This window comes from Macaca mulatta, chromosome 9 (genome assembly GCF_049350105.2).
Source record: "Macaca mulatta isolate MMU2019108-1 chromosome 9, T2T-MMU8v2.0, whole genome shotgun sequence".
Taxonomy (NCBI): domain Eukaryota; kingdom Metazoa; phylum Chordata; class Mammalia; order Primates; family Cercopithecidae; genus Macaca; species Macaca mulatta.
Genome location: NC_133414.1, coordinates 29621437 through 29642650, shown reverse-complemented (window position 1 = coordinate 29642650; position 21214 = coordinate 29621437). Strand labels below are relative to the sequence as shown.

Sequence of the window (21214 nt, the reverse complement as noted above, 5' to 3'; positions counted from 1 at the left end):
TTGCTTACTCTTAAAAACTGCAACCAGTTACATCAACAGTACAACTATTAGGATTAAGAACTGAGAACACCTGTGTCAACTTCTGGAGTTTAAAAAAAAAAAGGGGGAGAGAGAGAGGCAGAATTTAAGGCTAAAGAGTAAGTATGTAAATACCCAATTCAGCATGGCTTAGTTGTTGCCCCAAGAAAAGACTGTAACCAGTAAGTAACTTCACTGTTTTCTGCAGGAAATTTCTGCACATCGCTATATTTGAAGCAGCAGTCTATTCACCTGGGCAAACAACTCACTTAAAACAACAGTTTACTTACCAAGACTTACTTCAAGACCATCACCTTGCTACGTGCACCTCTTCTAAGCTATTATGTCCTGAACTTGGCCTGATCCCAATTGGTACCCTGTCTCTAAAGATCCACCTTAAACCACTTGAGTCTAAATTCAAAATCCTATGTTCTTCTCTGACCTTCCCCTTTGGAGATACTACGGAGACTGTTGAGGTGGTGTTTTCTCTCTTCTCCGGCAATGAGTTCTGATATATGTAGCTTTGTTTTGTTGTAGGTTGTCTGGTGATGTTTTGGGGGTTTCAGTACTATCTTTAGCTGTGGCTTCTGTCCTCTCTTCGGAGATACGCCTTTTTTCAAAGAATCAAAGAAATGGAGGAGAGTGAAGGACAAAAGCACGTGCCAATTCAATCTTACCTTTTCTTAACAATTGGGATTGTTGAAAAATGTATACTTCGGTACCACTCTGCTGATAGGAAAACCCAAGTAGTTTACTTTTCTGCTCTGTAAAACAATACACAAGGTAGGATGAGTACTTCCATTTTTTAAATCTTAATATTCTATCAGTGCCTATATATACAGTTCAGGAAAAGTTTGTTGAATAACATAGAAAATTTAGTTTGCATGAAATACCTTCGATGCTGAGCTGCTTAATTGGAATTATCATAAATAATAACTATTGGTCCTCATTTGCAACAATTGTCAAAAATAGGAATTCTAGGCCAGCCGCAGTGGCTCAAGCCTGTAATCCCAGCACTTTTGGAGGCCGAGGCGGGTGGATCGCAAGGTCAGGAGATCAAGACCATCCTGGCTAACATGGTGAAACCCCGTCTCTACTAAAAATATGAAAAATTAGCTGGTGTGGTGGCGGGTGCCTGTAGTCCCAGCTACTTGGGAGGCTGAGGCAGGAGAATGGCGTGAACCCAGGAGGCGGAGCTTGCAGTGAGCCAAGGTCACACCACTGCACTCCAGCCTCTGCGACAGAGCGAGACTCTGTCTCAAAAAAAAAAAACCAAAAAAACAAAAAACAAAAAACAAACAAACAAACAAAAAACCCCCCAAAAAACCCGGAATTCTAAGTGATCCTTTGCTAGGATGGCCTCAGCATATTTCTCAGAAATGGAACAACTGAGGGGGCCGGCTCCATAAAAAATGGATGCCACAGAACTCTGAATTCTCAACTGTGGCTTATTGAGCCTCCCATATTTAAAACTTCTTCCAATTGCAAATGTAATATGTGCTAATGCAAAAATTTATACACTGTAAAATGAAAACTCCTACTCCCACGGTCAACAGACCTCTCCACCACACCCCCTGCCACCCTAGAGGACTATTAATACTTTGGTTTACAGCCTTTCAGATCACCTTTCCATGCATTTAGGAATCTATGTATATATGAACATGAAAATGTTGTATGTTATGTTAATCATATTACATAAAATGTCCCACAAGTTGGTTTTTCTACTGTTTTTTTTGAGAGCTTTTTATGTCAATATCCATAGTTCAAATAATTTATTAAAATCACCGAGTAGGTTCCATTGCAGGAGTGCACCCTAACCTGCCTAACTCAGTCTGCTACTTGAGCTATTTCTTTCCCTTCTCCCACTTTTTCTTCATTTTCTTCTTTCCTTTTTGCTGTTCATTTTATATTTTTTGAGACAAGGTGTCACTCTATCACCTAGGCTGGAGTGAAGTGACACAGTCACGACTTGCTGCAACCTTGACCTCCTGGGCTCAGGCGATCCTCCTCCCTCAGCCTCCCAAGTAGCTTGGGACTACAGTTGTATGCCACCACATCTGCTTAGTTTCTAAATTTTTTGTAGAAGCAAAATCTTACTATGTGACCTAGGCTTCTTTTTGCTATACAAGCAATCCTATAACATACTTCTCTGTAGATAAGGCAAGTTTTAAATAAAATTTTCATTTTTTCAGTGTTGTTCAATGTGATTAGGTGAAATGTGGCATCTTGTTTCTTTCATTTGCATTTCCTTAATGAGGAAATAGTTTAGTCTACTGGCCACTCATGTTTATTTTGTGAATTGCTTAGACCTGTGCTGTCTAATTTGATAATCACCAGCCGAATGTGGACACTGACCACTTGAAAGGTGGACAGCCTAAATTGGGTTGTGCTGTCAGTGTAAGATACACAGAAATTTCAAAGACTTGGTCTAAACAAAAGGTCTCATTAATATTTTTACATTGGCTATCTTAATATCTCATTAATATTCTTACATTGATTACATGTCAATATAATAAAAATACTGCTTTAAATAATTTTAATGTGACTAATAAAAAATTTAAAATTACATATGTAGCTCACATGATATTTCTATTGGACAGGGATGACTTAGATTTTTCTTTTAATTGGATTGATTATCTTTTTCTTATTGATTTATAAGAGCTGTTGATATTTTGTTAATCCATATTTTTGGACTGCTATATTTACAGCAATATTTCTTCCCCATCTGTAACTTATTTTTTACCTTGAGTTATGAAGCCTCTTGCCATACAAAGGTTGTAAATTTTTAAGAATCTGCCCGTTGGCCGGGTGTGGTGGCTCATGCCTGTAATCTCAGCACTTTGGGAGGCCAAGGCGGGCCGATCATGAGGTCAAGAGATTGAGACCATCCTGGCCAACTTGGTGAAACCCTGTTTCTACTAAAAATACAAAAATTAGCAGGGCATGGTGGCGTGCACCTATAGTCCCAGCTACTCAGGAAGCTGAGGCACAAGAATTGCTTGAACCCAGGAGGCGGAGGTTGCAGTGAGCCGGGATTGCACCACTACCCTCCAGCCTGGCAACAGAGCGAGACTCAGTCTTAAAAAAAAAAAAAGAAAAAAAAAAAAAAGAGAATCTGCCCATTATTTTTCTTCATTGCTTCCAGATTTTCACCATGGTGAAATCTTTCACCATGCCAAAATTACAAAAATAACTTCCTGTGTTTTCTTAAAGTCATTTTAGTTTACTTCTTTTAGGTACCTGAGTTTTCATGTTTGTTTGGTGTGAAATAGCAGCAGTTTTAAAATTTGTATTAAATTATAGGGTAGGTAGAGAAAAGAACACACATCAGATGTATACATAGTTGGATTTTTAGTGAGTGATGGTCATTGGATTGCTGATTCCATATGAAAGCCAATCCTCCTAACATGATTTTTTGAGCACTCCCCGCTTTTCCAAATGATGTGAATTGACTCTTTTCACATGTAGTATAACATTGCTGTAACAAATGAAACATTTTGAACTCTTCCTCTGTCTCATCAGTATACTTGATTATTCCTGCACCACAATCTCACTATTTTAATTACCAATCTTTTGGAGAATGTTCCTGTATCTAGGAGATCAAACCTTTTCACAGACTTATTCATAGGAATGGTCTCTTCCAGCAAACTTCAGAATCAGTTTGCCAATATCCAAATTAAATTCTATTAGAATTTTGATTGAGATTGCATTGACCATGTAGATTCCTTTGAGGGAGAAACCATATAGATTCCTTTAAGGGAGAATTTACATGTTTATAATATTACTCCTATGCAGGAACATGAAATATCTTTTCATGTATTTGTGTCTTTTAAAATGTGAATCAATAAAATTTTATATTTCTTTTTAATGTCTGCCTATGCTTTATGTATTAGGATTTTTCTTAACTATTTTCTTGTTCTTGTTACTATTGTGAATCGATGTTTCTACATTTTATAATTATGTTGGTCTTGTATCCAACCAACTTAGTTGAATGTTCTGTTAGTTCTTTAGTTTTTCACTTGATTCTCTTTGATTTTCTGGATACACAACTATATGATGCCACAGAGCTGGCTTATGCAAATTTATGAGACTTTATTATTATGTTTTCAGAAATTTTGTGAGGTGATTGTTAAGCATAGCCATTATTAATAATTAAATTATGGAAATAAACTAAAAAACACATTACAGTGCCAATAATAATTTAAAATAAGCAAAAATTGTAAAAAAAGAATAAAATTATGTAAACTTACAATTAAACAGATTATATAAAAGACTAAGGTAATAAATGCTCAAAACTTATTGTGTCCTAATTGTTTTCTCACATTTTTCTATTATCTATGCTCTTGAGGTTATTTCTTTTGTTTCGATATAATGGAAATTCTTTATGACAGTATGCTATTGTGTTTCTTCCAACTCCATGTTCAGTGATGTTCCTCTGGTAGCTTGAAAGCAACCATCACAGGAGTGCTGTAGTTACACTACAGAAACCAGCAAATGTTACCATTTAGGTCTTGATTTATTGTTTTGTTAACTGTCTAGACTTAATAATGTAATGGAGAAAATGTTAATAATGGAAATTGCTATGGTTTGGACATGGTTTGAGTTTGTTCCCACAAAAACTCGTGGTGAAATTTAATCCCCAATGTGGTGGTGTCAGGGGTCATGGGGATGGGTTCCTCATTAATGTCTTGGTGCCATTCTCACAGTATTAAGTCCTCACTCCAATGAGACTGGATTAGTTCTGCAGGGAACAGAGTAGTTCCCAAGAGAGTGGGTTGTTATAAAGCCAGGATGTCTTTCAGATTTTTGTCTCTCTTCACACATGTTCACTTCCTCTTTGACATTCTCCACCATGTTATGATGCAGCACAAAAGCCCTTGCCAGAAACCAGGGCCTATGCCCTTGAACTTCCCAACCTGCAGAACTGTGTGAGCTAAATAAACCTCTTTTCTCCTCTCTTTCCCTCCTTCCTTTCCTTCCTTCCTTCCTTCCTTCCTTCCTTCCTTCCTTCCTTCCTTCTTTCCTTCCTTCCTTCCTTCCTTCCTTCCTTCCTTCCTTCCTTCCTTCCTTCCTTCCTTCCTTCCTTCCTTCCTTCGTTTCTCTCTCTCTCTCTCTTTCTTTCTTTCTTTCTTTCTTTCTTTCTTTCTTTCTTTCTTTCTTTCTTTCTTTCTTTCTTTCTCTTTCTCTTTCTCTCTTTCTCCTTCTCTTTTCTTTCTCTCTTTCTTCTTCCTTTTTCTCTTTCTTTCTCCCTCCTTCCTTCCTTCCTACCTTCCTTCCTCTCTCTCTTTCTTTCTTCCTTTCCTTTCCTTTCCTTTCCTCTCCTCTCCTCTCCTCTCCTCTCCTCTCCTCTCCTCTCCTCTCCTCTCCTTTCCTTTCCTTTCCTTTTTCTGTTCCCCAGACTGGAGTGCAGTGGCATGATCTTGGCTCACTGCAACCTCCACCTCCTGGGCTCAAGCGATCCTCCCACCTCAGCCTCCCAAGTAGCTGGAACTACAGGTGTGTGCCACCACATCCAGCTAATTTTTTGTAACTTTTTTTTTGTAGAGACAGGATTTCAATATGTTGACCAGGCTGGTCTTGAACTCTGGGGCTCAGGCAATCCACCTGCTTTGGCCTCTCAAAGTGCTGGGATTATGGGTATGGGTCATCACACCTGGCCAAACCTCTTTATAAATTGCCCAGCCTCAGATATTTTGTTAGGATGACACAAAACAGACAACACCGAGATTAAACTTGTGAAGGTGTCATACCTGTAGTCATTACATTGTGAATAACACAAAAAAATTGAGGAAATAAATACTCTTTAAAGTATTTGAAAACTATTTTTCAATTTAACCAAGAAGTTGCTCATATCATTGACCAACAAGTGAAGTTTGGGCAAGTTGTTTCACTTTCATTTTAAGTTGTTCATATATAAACAAAACCATCAACCAATATTCATACTGTGAACTACACTCAGGACCGGTTGTTTATCATGTATCATCATACCACTGATTTTACAGCATATAAATAATGAAAGTCTCTCTTTCAAATATTACGTCTTATCTTATTGTTTGCATCTACTGCATTGGCTGGTACTCTAATACAATGTGGAATAACAGCAGTGTTTCTCGACATTCTTGATTTGATCCTAATTTTAATGTTTCTATTTTGTCATTAAAATGATATTGTTCTGGATTTCTGGTAGATATTAGTGAGAGTTCTGGAATTTCATTTGAATATTTTCCTTCCTACATACTAATAGGAAACTTCTGCTGCCAGTTCTTAGGAAAATTTCCTATTTAAAAAAATTCTTCCATTTTCTACAATTCTTTATTTTCCTTCCAAATTGTATGACCATATGGATTCCAGAGTCCTAGCAACACTTGGCACAATGTCACACTTAAACAAAACACCTCTTGTGGCTCCCTGAAAAAACATGCCCATACTGCTTGTTTCTACTCCTTAGCCCATCATTGCTCTTATGCCAATTTATGCCACTCTTATGCCATATGTGATTTTGTTCCCTGTACCCACCCCACACCACTAAAACTCCTCATGTTGAAGTTATCAGAGACCTTGATTGTGCCAAGTCCACTTGGTAATTCACTGTCCTCATCTCAGAGCATTAACTATTATTATCCACTTAACCATCTTTCCTTCAATCCTTCTCTCTGTGTGGCATTGGGGCCATCATGCTCTTTTGACCTTATTCCCTCTTCATTGGCCACTCCTTTTTAGTTTTCTTTACTTGCTGTGTTGGTCTGTTCTTGTGCTGCTATGAAGAAATACCAGAGCCTGGGTAATTTATAAAGAAAAGAGGTTTAATATGCTCATGGTTCTGTAGGCTGTGCAGGCATGGCGCCGGCAACTGTTCTGCTTCTGGGGAGGCCTCAGGAAGCATTTACTCATGGTGGAAGGCAAAGCGGGAGTGGGCACATCACATGGCAAGAGTAGGAGCAAGAGAGGGAGTAAGAGAGAAAAAAGAGAGGTCCTAGACTCTTTTAAACAACCAGATATTGTGTGAACTGAGTGAGAACCCACTCATCACCAAGGGGATGGTGCTAAGCCATTCATGAAGGATCCGCCCTATGACCCAGTCACCACCACCAGACCCCACCCCCAGCATTGGGGATTGCATTTCAGCATGAGATTTGGAGGGGACAGACATCCAAACTATACCACTTACTTCTCTCCCTCATTTTTGTCTCTGTATGTGGAAAGTCCTGGTGAGCTTGGAGCTCAGTCCTCAGCCCTCTTTTCTACCCAGTTCAATGGCTTCAAATACAATTTATTTGCTGACAACTTCTACATTTATGTTTACCAAACTTCTTTCTAGAGTATTCAAATGCATACTCCTATATCCATTTGGATATCTCAACCTTAATGAAGCCAAAATCATACTCTTAATTCTCAGCCCTTCCGCCAAGTCTACTCCGTTGTCATCATTCCTTTCTTAGCTAATGACACTATTATTGGCTTATACCACAATCTATAACTCATACAGGATTCTGTTCTTCCTCTCACTTCCACAGTGGGTTTGTATGAACCAAACCCTACAGCCAAGTAACGTGATACACTTAATGAAGGGTTGGCAGCTATAGCCTATTGGTCAAATCAAGTTTGCTGCCTGTTTTTGTAAATAAAGTTTTATTGGAAAGCACCGTACAATTCAATTGTGTTTTGTCTATAGCTTCTTTTGTGTTATAATGGCAGAGCTGAGTAGTTGAACAGAGATCAAGCAGAGATCAAAAAGCTTAAACTATTTACTATCTTGTGTTCACTATAGAAAATGTTTGCCAACTCTTCTTTTAATTGGCTGGCATACCACTGACCCAACCCGAACTATGGGACTGACAATGTTTATGTTGAAAGTGTTTCAGTTCTCTGCCATGGTATATCAAACTACCACCACATTTTGTGGCTTAAAACAATCATTTGTTGTTGTTCATGATTTGTAGACTGACAGGGGGTGGGAAGATCTTCTGTGTCACATGGTATTGGCTGGAGAGCTAGACTTGGTGGTTGGAAGGTCCAGAATTGCTTCACTCCCATGGCTGACAGTTGGTCTCCACCTGGGTTTTAGATGAGGCTGTCAGCTGAAACCCTCATTTTTCTTTGATGTGGATCTCTCCATGTGATAGCTTGGACTTCCTCAGAACATGTCAGCTAGGTTCCAAGAATGGGCATTCTTAGAGAACAATCACCAATATGCAAGTGCTTATGAAGCCTCTGCTTTGCAACATTTAATAATATCAATTTGTGAAGAGGAGGGACTCCTCCTCAACTCATTCTATGAACCAGCATCATCCTGATACCAAAACCTGGCAGAGATACAACAAAAAACATAAACTTCAGGCCAATATCCTTGATGAACATTAATACAAAAATTCTCAACAAAATACTAGCAAATAGAATCCAGCAGCACACCAGAAAGCTAGTCTACCATGATTAAGTAGGATTTATCCCTGGTATGCAAGGCTGGTTCAACATATGCAAATCAATAAACATGATTCATCACATCAACAGAACTAAAGACAAAAACCACATGATTATCTTAATAGATGCAGAAAAGGCTTTGGATAAAATTCAACATCCCTTCATATTAAAAACTCTCAACAAACGAGGTATTGAAGGAACATACCTCAAAATAATAAGAGCCATCTATGACAAACCTGCAGCCAAAATCATATTTAGTTGGCAAAAGCTGGAAGCATTCCCCTTGAAAACTGGCACAAGGCAAGGATGCCCTCTTTTATCACTCCTATTCAACATAGTGTTGGAAGTCCTGGCTGGAGCAAACAGGTGGGAGAAAGAAATAAAGGGCATCCAAAAAGAAAGAGAGGGAAGTGAAACTATCCCTCTTTGCAGACTACATGATTCTATATCTAGAAAACCCCATAGTCTTACCAAAAACTCCTTGAGCTTTTAAGCAACTTCAGCAAAATTTCAGAATACAAAATTAGTGTACAAAAATCACTGGCATTCCTATACACCAACAACAGCCAAGCCAAGAGCCTAATCAGGAACCCAATCCCATTAATAATTGCCACAGAAAGAAGAAAATACCGGGAATATAGCTAACCAGGAAGGCGAAAGATTTCTACAATGAGAATTATGAAACACTGCTCAAAGGAAATAGAGGTGACACAAATGGAAAAACATTTCATGCTCATGGTTAGGAAGAATCAATATTGTTAAAATGATCATACTGCCTGCTATTCCTATCAAATTACTAATGACAGTTTTCACAGAACTGGAAAAAATGATTTTAAAATTCATATGGAACCAAAAAAGAGCCCAAATAGCCAAGGCAATCCTAAGCAAAAGAACAAAGCAGCAGGCATCATGCTACCTGGCTTCAAACTATACTACAGGGCTACATTAACCAGAACAGCATGGTTCTGGTACAAAAACAGACACATAGACCAATGGAACAGAATAGAGAGACCTGGAATAAGATCAAACACATACAACCATCTGATCTTCAACAAAGCTGACAAAAACAAGCGATAGGGAAAAAACTCCCTATTAAATAAATGGTTCTGGGATAACTGGCTATCCATATGTAGAAGATTGAAACTGGCCTCCTTCTATACACCATATACAAAAATCAACTCAAGATGGATAAAAGACTTAAATGTAAAACCCAATACTATAAAAACCCTGGAAGACAACCTAGGCAGTACCATTCTGGACATAGGAAAGGGCAAATATTTCATGATGAAGACACCAAGAGCAATTGCAAGGAAAGCAAAAATTGACAAATGGGATCTAATTAAACTAAAGAGCTTCTGCACGGCAAAATAAACTATCAACAGAGTGAACAGATAACCTACAGAATGGGAGAAAATTTTTGCCGACTATATCTGACAAAGGCCTAATATCCAGCATCTACATGGAACTTAAACAAATTTACAGGAAAAAAGCAAATCACCTCACTAAAAAGTGAGCAAAGGCATGAACACTTTTCAAAAGAAGACATATGTGCAGCCAACAAGCATATGAAAGAAAGTCACTGATTATTAGAGAAATACAAATAAAAACCACAGTGAGGTACCGTCTTACACCAGTCAGAATGGCTGTTATTAAAAGTCAAAAAATGACAGATGCTGGCAAGGTTGTGAGAAAAGGGAACACTTATATACTGTTTTGGGAGCATAAATTGGTTCAACCATTGTGGAAAGCAGTACCGCAATTCCTAAAAGGGCTGAAGACAGAACTACCATTTGACACAGCAATCCCATTACTGGGTCTATACCCAAAGGAATATAAATCATTCTATCATAAAGACACATGCAAGCGCATGTTCATTGCAGCACTATTTACAATAGCAAAGAAATGAAATAAACACAAATGCTCATCAATGATAGACTGGATAAGAAAATGTGACACATGTACACCGTGGAATACTATGCAGCCATAAAAAAAGAACAAGATCATGTCCTTTGCAGGAATATGGATGGAACTGCAGAGCCTTATCCTTAGCAAACTAACACAGAAACAGAAACAAATATCACATGTTCTCATTTGTAAGTAGGAGCTAAATGATGAGAACACATGGATACAGTGAGGGAAACAACAGATGAGGGGGCCTACTTGAGGGTGAAGGGTGCCAGGGGGAGAGGATCAGAAAAAGTACCTATTGAGTACTAGTCTTAGTACCTGGGTCATGAAATAATTTGTACAATAATCCCTGGTGACATGAGTTTATCTATATAACAAACCTGTACAATTACCCCTGAACCTAAAATAAAAGTTTTTAAAAAATTAATTTGGCCCAAACTGGTCACATGGCCAAGTTCAGAGTAAATGTGAGAGAAACACACAAAGGTGTGAGTATGGGAGGTGGGGTTCATTGGGAGCCCCAAAATACAGTGTACCTCATGGTGGTTCCCTAAAAACCCAACAGAGGAGTGAATGAGTGCTGGGCAGAGTTTTAAAAAATGTCTACTATGAGCTACTAAAGTTTTAACTTACGAGTTGTTTGTAATTCGAATAAAATGTTGAATTTTATTAAATCCTTCTTGGCCCGGCGCAGTGGCTCATGCCTGTAATCCCAGCACTTTGGGAGGCGGAGGCGGGCGGATCGCGAGATCAGAAGATCCAGACCATCCTGGTTAACACAGTGAAACCCCGTCTCTACTAAAAATACAAAAAATTAGCTGGGCGTGGTGGCAGGCACCTGTAGTCCCAGCTACTCGGGAGGCTGAGGCAGGAGAATGGCGTGAACCCGGGAGGCGGAGCTTGCAGTGAGCAGAGATCACGCCACTGCACTCCAGCCTGGGCGACAGAGCGAGACTCCGTCTCAAACAAAAAAAAAAAAAAAAAAAATCAATCAATCAATCAATCAATCAATCCTTCTTTAGCACTTTTGAGTTGGTTATATAAATTTTTTCTTTTAGTTTATTAATATTGTTTCATAGTTACATAAATTCATTTAAAAAATTAATTCATTTAAAATTTGGACTATTATTTCATGCCTGGATGGAACTTTTTAATCATAATATATTATGTATTATAGGATTCAATTTTCTAATAACTTATTTATGATTTTTGCATTTAAGATTATAAATAAGATTAGGGGATTTCAGTTCCTCTGGGAGGCCGCTGGTGGCCCTGATACTGCAACTTCTGTTGTGTGGGACCTGCTGTGGCTGCCTGAATCATATAGAGGACGCCAGGACACCAGGAAGCTGGAAATGGACTCAGTGGGCTTTGAGAATGTGGCTGTGAACTTCACCCACGAGGAGTGGGCTTTGCTGGGACCTTCCTGGAAGAATGTCTACAGAAATGCAATGCTGGAAGCCTACAAAGGCATTAGTTGTAACTGGCCTTTGTAGTAATCAAATGGGAAGACAAGGACATTGAAAATCTGTCCCAAAATCTTGGGAGAAAGCTAAGAAATCATATGGTGGAGACACTCTGTGGATGTAAAGAAGGAGTCAATGTGGAGAAACCCTCAGCTAGAAAGCAGATTGTCATCTGAACAAGAAAATTCGTACTGGAGGCCGGGCGCGGTGGCTCACGCCTGTAATCCCAGCACTTTGGGAGGTCGAGGCAGGTGGATCATGAGGTCAGGAGATGGAGACCATCCTGGCTAACACGGTGAAACCCCGTCTCTACTAAAAATACAAAAAATTAGCCGGGCGCGGTGGCGGGCGCCTGTAGTCCCAGCTACTCCGGAGGCGGAGGCAGGAGAATGGCGTGAACCCGGGAGGCGGAGCTTGCAGTGAGCCGAGATCGCGCCACTGCACTCCAGCCTGGGTGACAGAGCGAGACTCTGTCAAAAAATAAATAAATAAATAAAAGAAAAAAGAAAGAAAAGAAAAAACTCGTACTGGAGTAAAACCGTGCAAAGCTAGGGTGTGTGGAAAAGTCTTTGTACATCATTCATTCCTTCATAGTTACATGAGCTCACTCTGAACACAAACAATATGAATGTGCTGGGGAATATGGAGAAAAGCCTCACGAACACAAACAATGTGGGAAAGCCTCCATTTCTCCCAGAAGTGGTCCAAGACTCATGGTAGTACCCACTAGAAAGGGAGTTATAAATGCAAGCTATGAGGCAAAGCCCTTTATTTCACTATTTATTTCACAATGAACTCACACTGGAAAGAGGTTCTACAAATGTAGAGAAATTGTGAGTCTTCACTGTTTTCATTTACTTTCTTTTCTTTTCTTTTTTCTTTTTTTTTTTTTTTTTGAGATGGAGTCTCGCTCTGTCGCCCAGGATGGAGTGCAGTGACACGATCTCGGCTCACTGCAAGCTCCGCCTCCCGGGTTCACGCCATTCTCCTGCCTCAGCCTCCGGAGTAGCTGGGACTACAGGTGCCCGCCACCACGCCCGGCTAAATTTTTTTGTATTATTAGTAAAGACGGGGTTTCACCGCGTTAGCCAGGATGGTCTCGATCTCCTGACCTCCTGATCCGCCCGCCTCGACCTCCCAAAGTGCTGGGATTACAGGCATGAGCCACCACACCCGGCCTTTACTTTCAAATACATGAAAACATTCACACTGGAGAAAAATGCTATGAATGTAAACACTGTGGAAAAATATTTGATTGCCCCAGTTGCTTTCCTTTTAATTTTTAATTTAATTTAATTTTTTTTTTTGAGTCTGTCACCCAAGCTGGAGTGCAGTGGCACAATCTTGGCTCACTGTAACCTCTGCCTCCTGGGTTCAAGTAATTATCCTGCCTCAGCCTCCCAAGTAGCTGGGATTACAGGTGTGCACCACCATATCTGGCTAATTTTTGTATTTTTAATAGAGATGGGGTTTCACCAAGTGAAACCAGGTCAGACTGGCCTTGAACTGCTGACCTCAGGTGATCCACCTGCCTCGGCCTCCCAAAGTGCTGGGATTAAAAGATGTGAGCCAATGCGCCTGGCACTAGTTCCTTTCAAATACATGTTAGAACTCACACTGGAGAAAACCCTTACAAATGCAAACACTGTGGTAAAGCATTCATTTCTTAAACTTACCTTTGGACATATGAAATCAGAATTCATGTTCTCGAGAAATCTCTTGAGTGTAGGGAATATGGGAAAAGACGCAATTGTTCCAGTTTCCTTTGAAGACACAAAAAATGCGTAGTGCAGGAAACCTTCATGAATGTAAAAAATGTGGTGAAGTCTTTAGATGTCCCACGTCCCTTCAAGCATATGAAAGAACTCATATTGGAGAAAAACCCTGCGAATGTAATACATGTGGCAGAACCTTTAATTATCCCAGTTCCTTTTGAAGACATGAAAAAACTCATACTGGAGAAAAATGCTATGAATGTAAAAGGTGCGGTAGGACCTTTGGGTGGTGCAGTTCTCTTGGAAGATGTGAAGGAACACATTAAAGAAAAACCCCGTGACTGTAAATAAGGTGGGCAAGTCTTCAGTTTTTAAAATTGCCTTTGACTACAGGAAATAACTCATTTTGCCCAGTGCAGTCAGTACTTTGAGAGACTGAGGCAGGAGGATCATCTGAGACCAGCGGTTTGCGACCAGCCTGGGCAACATAACAAGACCTTGTGTCAAATATAAAATAAAATAAAATAAAGGAAAAAAAATTAACTGGGTGGGGTGGTATGTGCTGGTAGTTTCAGGTACTCAGAAAACGGAGGCAGGAAGATTGGTTGAAGCTGACAGATGTGAGCCATGATCACATCACTGCACTCCAGCCTGGGCAACATAGCAAGACTCTGTCTCCAAAAAAAAAAAAAAAAAGAAAAGAAAAGAAAAAAGAAAGGACTGTCATTTATACAGGAGAGAAATCCTGTGGATGTACAGAATGTAGGAATGCATTCAATTTTCCCAGTTTTCTTTGAAGACATGAAGAGACCCACCCTGGCAAACAATTCGAAGAATATAAAAAGTGTGATAAAGGCTTCAGATGTCCCGGTTCCATCCAAAACCATAAAAGGACTCACATTGGAGGAAAACCACTTAAATGTAAAACATATGGTAAAGTATTTAATTTTCCCAGTTGCTTTCTAACATGGCGAAGGGCTCTGGAGAAAAATCCTATGAATATATAGAATGTGGGGATGCTTTCCTTGCTGTCATCTCCATTCAAAGACACAGTGCAATGCATGTTGGAGATGAACATTATAAAATAGAAGAATGAATGCTGGGTGGAAGCCTTAGTAGTATGGAAAATACGGGAAAGTTTTTCATTTTTTTTTAATTAGAAAAAGTATTTATTTCTGCTCCTTTCATACATCTTACTGTTCAGGAAACAGTCTTACATACATATCTGAAATAATCTACCATCACACACTCTAGTTAAATGCAAAGCACCATAGGTAAAGCTGATCAGCTGTCCACAGTTCTCAGCTTATGGAATCTTGCTTCTGGATTTTATGTTAATTTCTGAAAATCAGAAATGTCATCTCCAAAAAATGTTTAGGAGGTTGTAAAAAACAATCACTTTATTTGGTATTATAGTTGTAGATATGGAGTATATTTTCTTTAAGAAATGAAAAACTAAAAAGAAAATGCCACTCAATACTGTTGGTATAGCAATAGGTCAGCAGGAAAAAAAATTCTGTGATAAACTTGTCTCTTTAATACCAAGAAGAAATTCTAGTCCAAGCTTCAGTACGCTTCCTGTTTTTTCACTAGATATTTCTTTTACTGCTGCTCTTCATTCTTTTCCACATTTCATATTAGAGGATTGGTACAGCCTTTAAAACTTCATTGACAGGAGCAAATCCAGTATCCACTGATTTCTTCTCAAAGGCACTCTAACCCATCAGATAGCCCGGCAGTTTCATTCTCATGAATACTCTAGCCATGAAAAAACTCAGTAGGACACAGACGAATCCAATGAACAGAAGAAGAAATCTATTGAGTTTTGGGATATTTGGTGCATTCGATCGGTCCAGGATTATGAAACCTAAACCTCCCATTGTAAATAGGAAGCTGGATGCAAGTCCTTCCATAATATATTGTCCATTTACTCTGTAGGCCAAGAAAGCTACTGGCCTCTGATGCCCGTGTTCATCAGTCATAGAGGCAACACTTGGAGGTTCAACAATAACATCATAAATTATTCCTTCAGTGATGAGGAAGTAAGACACCACCACCAGAGCATACACAGTCATGGCCGATGGCATGTGCAACCAGGGCGGCTTCTTCAGCTTCAGGTTGGGACATTCGAGCGCTAAGAACAGGACACGGTACAAATTCTCCATGTTGGTGGCAGTAAGGGCAAGTTTTCCATTTTAATAATTACTTTAAAAATCTTGTGAAAAATCCCACTGGAAAGAAATCCTACAAATGTAAGTACTTTGGAAAACCTGATGTAAATTAATTATTGTAAAAGGTTCAAAACTCCAACACGAATGAATTATTATACAAAGTTATCAATATATGGTGTTTATCAGTGGCTCATTTTAAAGAGGATTTCTGGACAATAGATTTCTACTTTTTTTTTTTTTTTTTTTTTGAGACAGAGTTTCGCTTTGTTGCCCAGTCTGGAGTGCAGTGGCGCTATCTTGGCTCATTGCAACCTCTGCCTCCTGGGTTCAAGTGATTCTCCTGTCTCGGCCTCCCAAATAGCTGGGACTTCAGGTGCCTGCCACCACGCCTGGCTGATTTTTATATTGTTAGTAGAGACGGGATTTTGCCAAGTTGGCCAGGCTGGTCTCGAACTTGTGACCCCAAGTGATCTGCCCACCTCAGCCTCTCAAAGGCTGGGATTACAGGTGTAAGCCACCCTGCTCAGCCATATTTCTACTTCTTTTGCAAGGAAAAGTTGTGTTGAGAATTCTGTACATACTCTTTAAGCCATGGTACCTGAGGTTTAATGGGAAGTATTTTTATCCCAATACAGTTAATAAAATTTTCTCCATCCATTTTAAAGTGTGTTGGGTCTATAGGTGAATCGAAATTTATTTTTTATGGAGTGTTTAATTGTTCTGTCATTAATGGGCCACATAAAAATGAGACTTTGTGAACTGAGATTTTCTTATTGGTGTTATGTGGCAAGTTCTGGACATTTCTAACCCATTGTGTATACTCCGTTTTCCTTTATTATGGGGAAAACTACTGCTTTGACACGACTCTTTATTCCATTTTCTTTGCTAATGAAGAGCTGTTGTCAATTTGTAAGTATGTCAAGTTTATCATACACCATTGTCTCATGGGAGTCATTTACATTTGTGTCCTTTATTTTTTGTCACTATTTCTGAGTATTATTTGGATAGTTCATTTTGAATTAAAGACAGACCTGTGATATCACAATATTTTGTGTCTAATCTGATGGAGAAAGCATTTAGTCTCATGGTCAAGTATGATGTTAGCTGTGGTTTTAAAATAAATTCCTTGAGTTTGAAAAAAAATGATTAGTCCGTAATTCCATTATATTCTTTCTTTTCCCTTCCCTTTCCTTTTCCTCTCTTACCTCTCTCTCCCTTCCTTTCTTCTTCCTTCTTCCTTCCTGATTTATATGATTGTGCTTGTCTTGTTTTGTCTTCAGGGTTAGGTTGATTTGAATCCCAGCACTTTGGGAGGCCAAGGCCGGGGGATCATGAGGTCAGGAGATTGAGACTATCCTGGCCAACATGGTGAAACTCCATCTCTACTAAAATACAAAAAATTAGCCGGGCGAGGTGGCGCTGTAGTCCCAGTTACTCAGGAGGCTGAGGCATGGGAATTGCTTGAACTGAGGAGGTGGAGGTTGCAATGAGTCAAGATCATGCCACCGCACTCTAGCTTGGTGACAGAGCAAGATCCTGCCTTAAAAAAAAAAAGAAAAGAAAAAAGAAGAAAAATGAATCAGAAAGCTTTATTATTCTGCTCACTGAAGTAAAATAAAGACTCTTTGCAGGCAGGAACTTCTTTTTGCTTACTGCTGTATCCCCAGCTCCTAAAACATAAAAGGAGTTCAATAAATAGTTACTGAGTAAAATGAATGAATCTTCCTCAAAATGGTGGTAGGCTATACCACATGTGAACGTGGTGCTCTTTCCTGTGAGTTTTTGGTGTGTGTGTGTGTGTGTGGTGGGGGTGGGGGCGGTGTTTTGCTACTTCTTCAAATACTTCTAGGGTTGTGAATTTTTTCTTTTTCAGATGTGAATTTTTTTTTTCCAGATGGAGTCTCGCTCTATCGCCCAGACTGGAGTGCAGTGGCGCCATCTCGGCTCACTGCAACCTCTGCCTCCTTGGTTCAAGCAATTCTGCTGCCTCAGCCTCCCCAGTAGCTGAGATTATAGACGTACAACCCACAACTTGTTTACTCATAGTTTTCTGAACAGTAATTGATTTCACCTAGACTTTCAAATGTATTAACATAATGATATACACAGTCTTTCTTTCATTTGTCTTATTTATTTATTTATTTTAGGGACAGGGTCTTGCTCTGTCACGCAGGTTGGAGGCAGTGGCACTATCACAGCTCACTGCAACCTAGAACTCCTGGGCTCGAGTGATCCTCCCGCCTCAGCCTCCTGAGTACCCGGGACTACAGCCGTATGCTGCCATACCCAGCACTTTCTTATAATTTTAAAGTATTATTCCGCCATCTGGTTTTAGTTTTTATTTGTATCTTTTCTCTTTTGTTCTTGATTAGACTTTTAAAGGATTGCTAATTTTATTGACTTTTTAAAAGAAACAGATGTTTCTGAAACTCTGATTTCAGATAAAAGCAGAAGTTAATAAGAACTTTTTGTCTTTTTTTTTTTTTTAATAGACAGGTCTTGCTCTGTCACCCAGGCTAGAGTGCAGTGATGTGATTACAGCTTACTGCTTCTTTGAACTCTTGGGCTCAAGAGATCCTCCCACCAGGCCTCCCAAAGCACTAGGAATACAGGTAGGAGCCACTGCACCTGGCCAGTAAAAGTTTTTATAATTACTTTAGTTGAATACTTAGATAATATATTTTTTATCTTTTAGGTTTTCTCATAATACATTGAAGCTATACATTTTCCACTGAGAATTAATTTGATTATATCTGTAAGTTTATAGATCCAGGACTCTAATTTTTATTTCTAATATCCTATAATTCCACTTGCTTTCTATCATTCAAAAGATCTTCTGATGGCTACCATTTCCCTTTTACTATGCTGTTTTGGATTTAGCTTTTTGGTAGCAGGACTTCAAGATAGCCCATATCCCTTATGTAATCATCTCCTACACTGGATCCAAGTTAGTCTGTATGATTAATACAAGATGGCAGAAATGATGGCATGTGGCTTCTGAGCCTACGTCATAAAAGACCTGTGGCTTCGCGTGAACCCAGCGGGCGGAGCTCGCAGTGAGCCGAGATCGCGCCACTGCACTCCAGTGTGGGCGACCGAGCAAGACACCGTCTCAAAAAAAAAAGGGGGGGAAAAGAAAAAAAACACCTGTGGCTTCTGCCTTGTTGCCTATCCCTGGGATTACTCCCACTGGGAGAAACCAGGTGTCATGTCAAAGGGACACTCAAAAAGCTCTGTGAAGAGTTCAGTGCAACGAGGGACTGAGGTCCCCTCCCACAGCCGTGTCCAGGAACTTGAGGGTGGACCCCCAAGCCCAGCGAAATCTTCAGATGACAGTAGCCCCAGCAGCATCTTGATTGCAGCTTCATGCGTGATCCTAAAACAGAAAGTTTCAGCTAATCTGCCTCCTCATTTCTGACTCACACAAACTGTGAGATTCAAAAACGTGTTGCTTGTGTTAAGCCCCCATGTTTTGGGGTAATCTGTTACACAACAATAGGTAAGTAATATAATTTTAAAATATATTTTATCTCATTTCAATTGGATTTTGGAAGGGAGAGAAAGAAAATATATGGGATCAGTCTGTCTTCCTGATCCCACTCTTTCTTTAGCTTAAAATATTTCCCATCACTGGGGTCTTAACTGTGTAAACAAAACAATTGTATTCACAAAGAGAAAAAAAGACTGGGAGAAACAGGTGTTCCTAAAGGGAAATTGTTAATATTCAAATTCTACCCAGCATTTTAACCCTTGTAAATTTGTATCTCTACTAAGGCACACAATTATTTATATCAGAACAAATAAACGTCAAGCACATTGACTTGAGTATAAACACAAGAACATTGAGGTCAACAGGTTGCTTGGCAACCAAAGAAAGAAGCAAAACAGTAGCTTCACTCAGACACCGTAACCATCATCTCATCCTGGATGCAACTGTTGTGGTTAACAGTTGAGTATTTCGTGGTGATAGGGGGTCGACTGTCATGTTCTCTCTTGTTTTGTCTAGATCATGTTATTCTTATGTATAGCATCTTGAATTAAAATGATTACTCTCATTCCGCTCTTTTAGTTGTTCTAAAACTTTGTTTTAGGAATTTTTCCTCTTTCATTTTCTCCTTCATCTCACCTCCTTGATGACTCGGCCACTATTTTTTTTTTTTTTTTGTCTTTTTTTAGACAGGGTCTCACTCTGTCACCCAGACTGGAGTGCAGTGGCATGATCTCGGCTCACTGTAACCTCCGCCTCCTGGGTTCAAGAGATTCTCCTGCCTCAGCCTCCCAAGTAGCTGGGACTACAGGCATGTGATACAATGCTTGGCTAATTTTTTTGTATTTTTTGTTTTAGTAGAGATAGGGTTTCACTATGTTGGCCAGGCTGATCTCGAACTCCTGATAACAAGTGATCCGCCCGCCTTGGCCTCCCAAAGTGTTGGGATTATAGGCATGAGTCACCGCACCCGGACCCCTTGGCTACTATTATGTCTCCATTGTGCAGCCCACACAAAAATTTCTCCGCCCAAATTTTTCATCTACATCTGGGTTTGGATGTTTGGGAGGAAACCTCTGCTTTTCCTTTGTTTCTAGATAGATTAAAAAAAATTAATTCCACCTACTTTACATGTGTCTCTCTGGGAAATGTGGCTACATGTATCTCTTTTCAAATGGAAACCGTTTCCTGGAAAATACTTGAAAAAGTTACATTGTAGAAAATTAGACTGTAATTATCTGTGCTGCCAAATTCGCACCAAACTTTAGTTGCAGTATTTCCTGCTTGTTGTAGTTTCACAAATGTGTAAGTGTTGCATAACGGAACATCTGAGACCTACATGTAACCTTTTCCTGTTACTTCTGAGTGATTTACTTCAACTGAAAATTTATGATGTGTGCTAAACAGGATAGTATGATTGCAGAACTCAAGAATCAGAATAGTGGCCAGGCGCAGTGGCTCACGCCTGTAATCCCAACACTTTGGGAGGCCGAGATGGGTGGATCACCTTAGGTCAGGAGTTCAAGACCATCCTGGCCAAATGGCAAAACCCTGTCTCTACTAAAAATACAAAAATTAGCTGGGTGTGGTGGCAGGTGCCTGTAATCTCAGCTACTCCTCAGAGGCTGAGGCAGGGAGAATCGCTTGAACCTAGGAGGCAGAGGTTGCAGTGAGCTGAGATCATGCCATTGCACTCCAGCCCGGGCAACAGAGTGAAACTCCATCTCAAAAACAACAAACAAACAACAACAACAACAACAACAACAAAAAGATTTAGAATAGTGTATTCCAGAATATTGAAATTTTAACACATTAGGTAAATTAAGTAGAATTCTCACAATGCCATAAGCATAGCCTGTGTACCCAGACATGAATGGATTCAAATCTTGGATGTGTGTATCAGTTGTTGGACACTTGACATGGTTTCCTCTGTACAAAGCAAATAGGGCCAGGCATAGTGGCTCATGCCTGTAATCCCAGCACTTTGGGAAGCTGGGGTGGGAGGATTGCTTGAGGTTGGGAGTTTGTGAC

At 39.6% G+C, this 21214-nt stretch overlaps 1 protein-coding gene across 1 annotated transcript; it reads right to left on the bottom strand.

Annotated features, from left to right (window-relative positions):
• Positions 1 to 15073: 15073 nt before the first annotated feature.
• LOC715641 (oligosaccharyltransferase complex subunit OSTC) lies at positions 15074 to 15702 on the bottom strand. The gene has a single exon (XM_001105949.5). It carries the CDS (start codon positions 15688 to 15690, stop codon positions 15241 to 15243), a length of 450 nt encoding a protein of 149 aa, XP_001105949.2. The 5' UTR covers positions 15691 to 15702; the 3' UTR covers positions 15074 to 15240.
• Positions 15703 to 21214: the final 5512 nt, after the last annotated feature.

Coding starts and splice junctions, on each gene's coding strand:
- LOC715641 (XM_001105949.5), bottom strand. CDS start 15,690: ATGGAGAATTTGTACCGTGTCCTGTTCTTAGCGCTCGAATGTCCCAAC.